The sequence below is a fragment of the Helianthus annuus genome, chromosome 5 (assembly GCF_002127325.2).
Source record: "Helianthus annuus cultivar XRQ/B chromosome 5, HanXRQr2.0-SUNRISE, whole genome shotgun sequence".
Taxonomy (NCBI): Eukaryota; Viridiplantae; Streptophyta; class Magnoliopsida; order Asterales; family Asteraceae; genus Helianthus; species Helianthus annuus.
Window position 1 is genome coordinate 111,791,598 of NC_035437.2, and position 8,378 is coordinate 111,799,975.

The window sequence follows — 8,378 nt, forward strand, 5'->3', positions numbered from 1 at the left end:
GGTTTCCCCTCAAGTTGAAAAAAATCAACTTGGTCATTTGGGTCTTGGCATTCGTTTTGATTTGGGTTTTTGGGTTTTTGGTTTTGGGCTTGAGTTTTTGGGTTTGGTTTTTTATTTTTTTTATTTATTTATTTTTTTGAGCTTTGTTTTCTTTTTTTTTTTTTTTGTTTAGCGGAAAGGATGCTTGTTTTTTTTTTTAATATTTTCTTTTATTTAAAAAGGAGCCCTTCCCTTGCTTTGACTTTGCCGCAATCCTTGCAGCCCCAAATTCCACGTGATTTGTAGCCTTTAGCAGAAGTAGGGTTAAGCAATATTGCCTCCGTGAGATGCTCGATTGCTTCCTCTAGCTTACCATCAGAAATTGCTTCCATTGCCTTTGCTTTTGCCTCTTGGGAAGCATCACGGTTTTCTTCAGAGACCTCCACTAAAGAATCTCCCATCTTTTGTGGAGGATCATTATCCGGTTCCACAGTTTCACCTTCAAATTCAATGTCAGATTCTACTATCTCATCCTCTTCTTCTTCTTCTTGAGGATGTTCAACTTCTTCATTACTCTCTTCCACAACATATGATTTCGATTGCGATTTAGTCTTGTAAGCAGATGCCGGAAGTTTAGCTCCAAGACTTTCGAGATAGTCGCGGAAGAAGGAGAGAGAAGGATCACTGAGAATGGGAGGATCGGACTGGCAGTGGCTGATAAAGAGCTTTAGTTGTTCAAGTTTAGCGGCGTCCATGGCCGTCGATCGCAAAGTAGCCGGAGATTTGGAAGAATAGGGTTTTGGGGTTTGGATTTTTGGTTTCGATGGTCTTTTGGGTTTTTGCTTTTGGTTTGGTTTAAGCCACCGTCGGCAGACATGGTGGCTTGGTTTTGGTTTGGAGACACCGTCGATAAACATGGTGCCTTGGTTTTGGTCTCCCCCGCAAGCTAAGTGCGGGAGCGTTTTTTTTCCTTGCGCCCAAAGAAACAGCTGTTCTCCTTGTACCTTCTGTCGTCCACTAACCTTTTGTTTCAGCCGTCAAAATATTGATGTCTTCGAAAAATAATGGCCACCTCCTCCACTTATTTTCGAAAACAATATAATATAATAGCCAATTCCTTCCTGCCGTATGCTATTGTTTTCGAAAACCAATAATAACCAATCTCCTTAAATTGCCGCCCCCACTGAGTTGTCTCGAAAACAATAATAGCCAGTAAACTGAGTTGTTACGGCAGGAAGAAGCTGAAGACTGAGTTTTCTGAAGCTTTTGAACGGGTAGGTTTTTGAATTTTTTTTTTTTTTTTTTTTTTTTTGGAGTTTGATTTTGATTTTGAGTTTTGGAAGAGAGGATTTCTGAATCGGTTTTGTTTTGTGGTTTGAAGGAGATGGGTTTTCACTGAATGGCTTTGTTTTGTGGTTTGAGCGGATTGATCTCAAAATCGTATGCACTGCTCTGATACCATGTTGTAAATGATAATCAGAGACAAGAAAGATAATCAAAAAAGGAACTGAATTTCATTGATTTATTTTTTTGCATACAAAAGAGAAAACTAAGCCTTTATTTATAGGCATTACAAGAATGAATAAAAGGAAAGATTTTGATAAATATAGAGATGATGTTGAAGATCCATAATTTTCTCTAAATTATTTTGTTTCTTTTTCTAACAATTTCTAACCTGGAAATGGTTTGAATATTATAGTGTGGTTTGAATATTATAGTGTATAACCATAACAGACCGGTTATGGTGGTTATGGTTATTCGGTTTTGATGGTTATAGCGGGTCGGTTATGGGTGGTTAACCGTGTATTTAGCTTTGCTAAAAATAGTTTAATTTTTTTAACATGGAATAAATTGTTATTGCATATTTGTATATATTAGTATACTACATAGTATTAAAAAATACATATAATCTATAATATTAATATCAATTATTATCGAATATTCAAATAACATGATATGATACATTCCATAAATTCAAATAAACATTCAAACAAAACCACAAAATGATATGAAAAACCAATAAGTACTAAAATTTTCAGTCAAAAACATCAAATATTAAAAATATGGTGAAAAGTCCTAAATCCTACAAAGGTTTATTACATGTCGGTTCGGTTCGGTTATGATGGGTATGGAAAAAATGATAACCATAACCGACCCGCTACATTCGGTTTTCAAAAAAACCTTTAACCGACCCACCGGTTTTTTATTTGGTTCGGGTTTTTCAGTTCGTTTTTGTCGGTTAATTCGGTTATGATTCGGTTAATTCGGTTTTTTGCACACCCCTACTTGGAATGAAATGTGCGACAACACTCATTGTGCAGCTATATTATAATATATTAATAATAGTAATAATAAATCCTTAATTATTTATACACACATTCATATAAAAATGTAAACCAAACATTTAAACACTTCGCATTAATATCAAGTTCATAAACTGATTACAAATACACGTATGCTGAAACGTAAAGGAAGTCAATTCGAAGTGAAACACATGAGCTGTCACATTATCCCCAAGTTGAAAGAAATTTCGTCCGGAAATTTAGCATGCGGTTACCGAATAGCTAAGTGTTCTCGCGGGGTGCCACAATATTCTATGTGATCCAACACAATAGAGACTTGACCGATCTACAAAGATCCAACACCAAGAACGGAAGAACCCCAAATCTACTAAAAGCCTAAGTATGAGATCAAACAATCAAACCACATCTGATCAACAGAAGCAACCCAAAGAACTCCTAGAGCTCTGATACCATGTCAGTGGTATCAAGCACAACTTAAACTTTACTGTAACAAAACTTTAACAATACAAAGATTCACTACTATCACAAGAATGAAAGCTCACCAACAAATCATCAACAAGATGATCTGTAATACTTTATGTGATCTTCACAAACTACTGATGATCTTAGCAACTCACCAAGACCAACTAACCCTAGATCAACAGAGTTTCACGATGAAACCCTAGAGAGAGAAAATAACAACAAGAGAGACCAATAATTGTTAATAATCTCAACAAGAGTCGGGTATAGTAGGAACCCAATACCCATAACCACTTTATTCATAAAACCCGGACATGAACCCGAGCCCTTCTAAACATCGCAACATGAGCCCACACTACAACTACAATCTTCTCCAGCCCAACAATGATCAACATCAGGCCCAATTGTTTATAATGCCTACGGAGAAATCCCTAGGCCCATCTGCATAACACATAACCTAAAAATGATTATTCTTAATAAAACCAAACTTATAATAAAATTATATGATTTGTAATGAAATTGTAACATATGAAATATATTTTTGACATGTTTAGAATGGGCTTTAATAATGGTATACATAGAGAAACCACCCCTACCCTTAAAAAAAATAACCCATATCTTAAACGACTTGGTTTACTTCATTTTTGGGAAAGAATCTTTACATGAAGGCAAGCCTAAAAACATTTTTGGAGTGACGGTGATGAGTCTTGCATCCATCATAGTGGTGATGGTGACAATGGTGTCAACAATGAAAGTTTCAATTGTTGCCCAAAACTATAGCATGAGATTTTAATATGTTATAATTGGTGTTTAGGCAGTCACAACGAGCTAATAGCCTCTATCAATGATTACCTATTAGGCAACGGAATTATTTGATTCGAATATAATTGTTTAATCAACAGAACATCATAAGATGAACAGTTATCTCGTAGTTGTTTTTAACTTTTTTTTCTCAGCATTTAATATACATTTTATTGCCCATGGCTTTATAGCTTAGTGGCATCTTGATGGTGGGATAAGGCTTTGAGACCAATAGGTCCTGGGTTCGATTCCCACAAGGGGGTTTTCCCATGTTTATTGGGTTTCCTCCTGGATTGGTGTGGCATTATGCCTAGTGGAGATGGATATGATCGGGTGGTTCCTCTGGTGGCACGATGATACTCCAGTGGTCCGTCAGTGATCCAAATTTGCCGTTCAAAAAAAAATATACATTTTATTGAAAATAAAGTATTTATTTAGTATTAAAAAGTATACCAAGTACTAGTATCGTAATGAAGCAAATCGATACCGACCGAACAACATCGAGACCAGTATCAGTATTCATTTGTATGATTTTTTAACAATATCGTAACGAATCAAACGAGGTATTGGTATTATCGTAAATTGTATGCTTTTAGGTTGTACTCGTAACAAACCGAACCGATATTGACTAAATAATATCGATACCGATATTAATATTATCAAAACCACACCTTACTTAAAGACAAAAAAAGGTGAAACTTACTAATCTAATACTAATAAAAGAATACTTATAATGCCACATGGCATTTTCTCATTTAACATCCTTCTAATTAATGCCACATGGCATTTTCATATTTAATTCATTAACAATAAATATATATAATAATTAATATTTAATCCAAATGTATGATAATTCATTAATAATATATAATAGTTAATATCTATTTCTAATTTATGATTAAAAAATATACATAAATGATCTATAATTTTTAAAACTATGATTTTAGTACTTCTTAAAATAAAATAGTTTAAATTACAAAAGAAAAAAAAAACAAAAATTATTATCCTTATCTGAGATTATCTATAAAATCAATATATGAGTTTTTATAACATATAAATAAAAGCTAAAAAAGAGTAACTAACCAGAGGACTATCTCGCAACAAGACTAAATTTTATTGAACTCAGTTTTAAAATGATAGACGGAGAGAACTTAAGGTTTTGAAGTTTTATAGATGAGATAATACTAAGATTTGTAGCTACATTGATTTATGATGTGTTTTCAATTTAATAGAGCTAAGAAATATATTAATTTCATTTTACACCCATTTGTGACATTGTTAATTACCTTTAATAATGAAAAGATTTTATTAATCATATATAAACCTTTAACTTATTTCATTACTTTACAAATATTATTTATTAATTAAATTCGTATAACAATTATTAAAAAAATAACAAATCTAATTTATGTCATATCAATAAAATAGGGTTTTTTACCGATAAAGAGAAAAAGAACAACTTAAGTAATGAATTTTGTAAACAGAATTGAGGTCTTAGAGATTTAGTTTAAATAAAAGTTATATTTAAAAGATACATAATGCTAAAAATTATTATTATTTATACATTGTTAGGTAGAGGATCCTGTAAAAAGTGCTCAAAGTGTGAGAAGTGTATTATAACACTATATATAATACTATATAACACCATATAAACACCGTATAACAATATGTAACACCATATAATACCATATAACACTATGTAGCACTATATATCATTATATAACAAATATAACACTATAGGTTGTCTGATAGCATGTCTATGATAGATGTATAGTGTTATATTTGTTATATAATGATATATAGTGTTACATAGTGTTATATGGTATTTATATGGTGTTACATATTGTTATACGGTGTTTATATGGTGTTATATAGTGTTATAATACACTTCTCACACTTTGAGCACTTTTTACACTATCTTTACCCTACATTGTTATATGTAAGGCAATACATAATTTCATTCATATTAATAATATATAAATTTGTTTATTACATGTTTTCAGTATTCAACCTTTGTAATACACAACTATTATGGTACTTTCAGTATTACTAATTAAGATGGGCCAGTTGATAAATTCAAGTTAGTTGTGTGAACCATTATATTGTAATAGAAATTTGTTTATATAAAGTTTCGTTACTAATTAACATAGATCGTTAGTAATATAAAGTTTTTGAAAGATTATATAATTGTATCATTTATATTGTAAAAACTCGTGTAATACGCGGGTCTATAAACTAGTTAATACTATAGATATGTTTAATGGTAAAGACTAAAGAGTACGAAGATAGGTATACATCATTATTAAAGTGTGAAAGTCTTAATACACCTAAAAATAGTAGATCCAGAAATAATTAAAATTAACTAAGCCTATGAAAACCGATACCTTATGTAGTGCCGTAGTGGTAACATTAAACTTGATGACAGAAAAAAACATTGGTGTCATAAGCACCAAACACAAGTTTTAGTACATATTTTTTTAATTTATGAGATAATTCATCATATTTGTATCATATATACAAGGGTTAGGATATAATAGTAAGTTTATTTGGCTAAGAAGTGTAGGAAGTAATCTTGACCATCTATTTAGATTAAATGAGGGAAATTGAAAGGAAGAAAAGAGGCGCGTGGGTTTGTTTAGGGGCATTCTAGTCAATCCAAGACAATAATTTCTCTCTCCTCCAATTTCCCCCCGTTTTTTAAACGTTAATAACTCTTTCATACGACATTATTTTTTTATAAAAATTGCACCAAAAAAACGAGCGTTTTTTTTATCTTTAAAATAAGTATACTATTGCTATATTTTCGAAATTTTTTTTTGAAAACCCAGTTGCGTAAAACTCAATGGAAAAAAACCCTAAAAATGACATTCTTCTAAAACGCAATGCACAAAAAACACAAAGAAATGTCTTATTTGTAAAACGCAATGGCCAGAAGACACAAAGAAATGTTTTATTTCTAAAACGCAATAGCCTAAAAACACAAAAAAATATACTTTCTAAAACACAATGGACTGAAAACACATAAAAATGTGTTTTTACCTAAAACGCAATACACAAAAAACACAAACGAATGTCTTATTCCTAAAACGCAATGGCCACAAAGCACTTAAAATGTCTGTTTCCTAAAACGCAATAGACTGAAAACACATAAAAATGTGTTTTATCTAAAACGCAATGCACCAAAAACACAAAAAAATGTCTTATTTATAAAACGCAATGGCCAGAAAACACTAAAAAATGTCTCATTCTAAAACGCAATTGCCTAAAAAAACAAAAGAAAGTGTTCTCTGTAAAATGCAATGGACTGAAAACACCTAAAAATGTGTTTTTACCTAAAACGCAATGACTAAAAACACCAAAGAAAGTGTTCTCTCTAAAACGCATTGAACCTGGACAATAATTTGGTTTGTGCTGTGAATTGTCTGAACCAATGCAGTTTACGAATGCAGTTTTCTAGAGACAATTTACAAAAAATTAAATTTTCTGATGCATTTTTATTAAAGCAATTTAATCGAAAATTAAATTTTCTGATGCAGCTCAACCCCAGCCAGGGGCTCTACCCCTTGGACCCTGCCAGGGGCTGCCGCCCCTGGGACCCTGCTACCAGGGGCGCTGCCCCGGACCCCCAGCCATGATCGTAAAACACAATGATTAAATCAAAAACCCAGATAATAAAAATGAAATTAAAGAATTTCTTACATGGATCGAAGTCGGTTTCTTCAACGATTGACGAAATTTGAATGATTGAAACACTTATCAGAGATCGAATCGAACGGATCGAGTGAATATCTTTAAAATCACCGGAAAAAACGAGATTTTTATGAAATTAAACTGGGTTTTCTTCAAAAAAGATGAAGAACACGTTGATCGGGTGTTTGAATCATTGATTGGTGACGAAAATCGCACTATAATGTAGTGATTATTGAGATAGAAAGTGAATAAATGGTTGAAGATGGTGGGTTTTGAAAATGGTGGGTTTTGATGTTACTGGGAAGAAGAAGGAAGAAGAAAATGATAAGATTGATTAAAATACCCTTCCTCCTTATTTTAAATTTTGCCACATGTCCTAATCATATTGCTTCCTATCCTTCTTAGCCAAAATAATCTTCCTATTTGATCCCCACCCTCATATACAAAGCAAAAAGCCAAAAATAATCTATTATATATAATAAATAAAAGTTATTTGGGCCACGTGTCAGTAGATGAGGGCATCGTTTTTCCCCTTTTCCCGTCCAACAGTACCACTGCCTTCTTTTATTTATATCCTCCCTCATTTACTCATTTAGGGCTTCCCACTTTCTGTCTCCCTCTGCTCTGCTCTATTCCGATCGATGTTCAGATCCTCTTTCTCTCTGATGTTCATCCTTCTCCTTCACATTTTCATCTCCTCAACATCGTACGACAGAGGTTACTTCTATTGGATACATCTGCGTTTGAAACCCTAAATCATGTACCGTCGACTGGTTGAAGAAGAGAATAATCATGTAAGATCTATTTTTTCATTCTGAACTTTTATTTCATTTTATCTATTTTCTCATGCTGAACACAATGAACCCTTTTGTACCCTCAGAAGAAGCAGATCTCCTAGGGTTTCTTATCGTACTCGATGAACCCTTTTGTACAAGCTCCTCTTAATCGGTGACACTGGTATGTTCTAATAATCTTTTTATTATTGTATATATCTGAAATTTATGAATAACTCTGTTTGTAGCTTTTGATTTTGTCTTTCCTTTGTTATTGTTTATTCAGATGATTGGTTTGTTGTATCATGTGATTACGAGTAAACTGATTTTGATATGTTTGTAGTTTATGTCTTTCACAAGCTTTTTTGTTGAT

The 8,378-nt window shown here is 32.4% G+C and overlaps 1 protein-coding gene across 1 annotated transcript; it reads right to left on the reverse strand.

Moving 5' to 3' along the window:
* Positions 1–209: 209 nt before the first annotated feature.
* On the reverse strand, positions 210–736 carry LOC110943431 (FAM10 family protein At4g22670-like). The gene has a single exon (XM_022185181.2). It carries the CDS (start codon positions 732–734, stop codon positions 210–212), a length of 525 nt encoding a protein of 174 aa, XP_022040873.1. The 5' UTR covers positions 735–736.
* Positions 737–8,378: the final 7,642 nt, after the last annotated feature.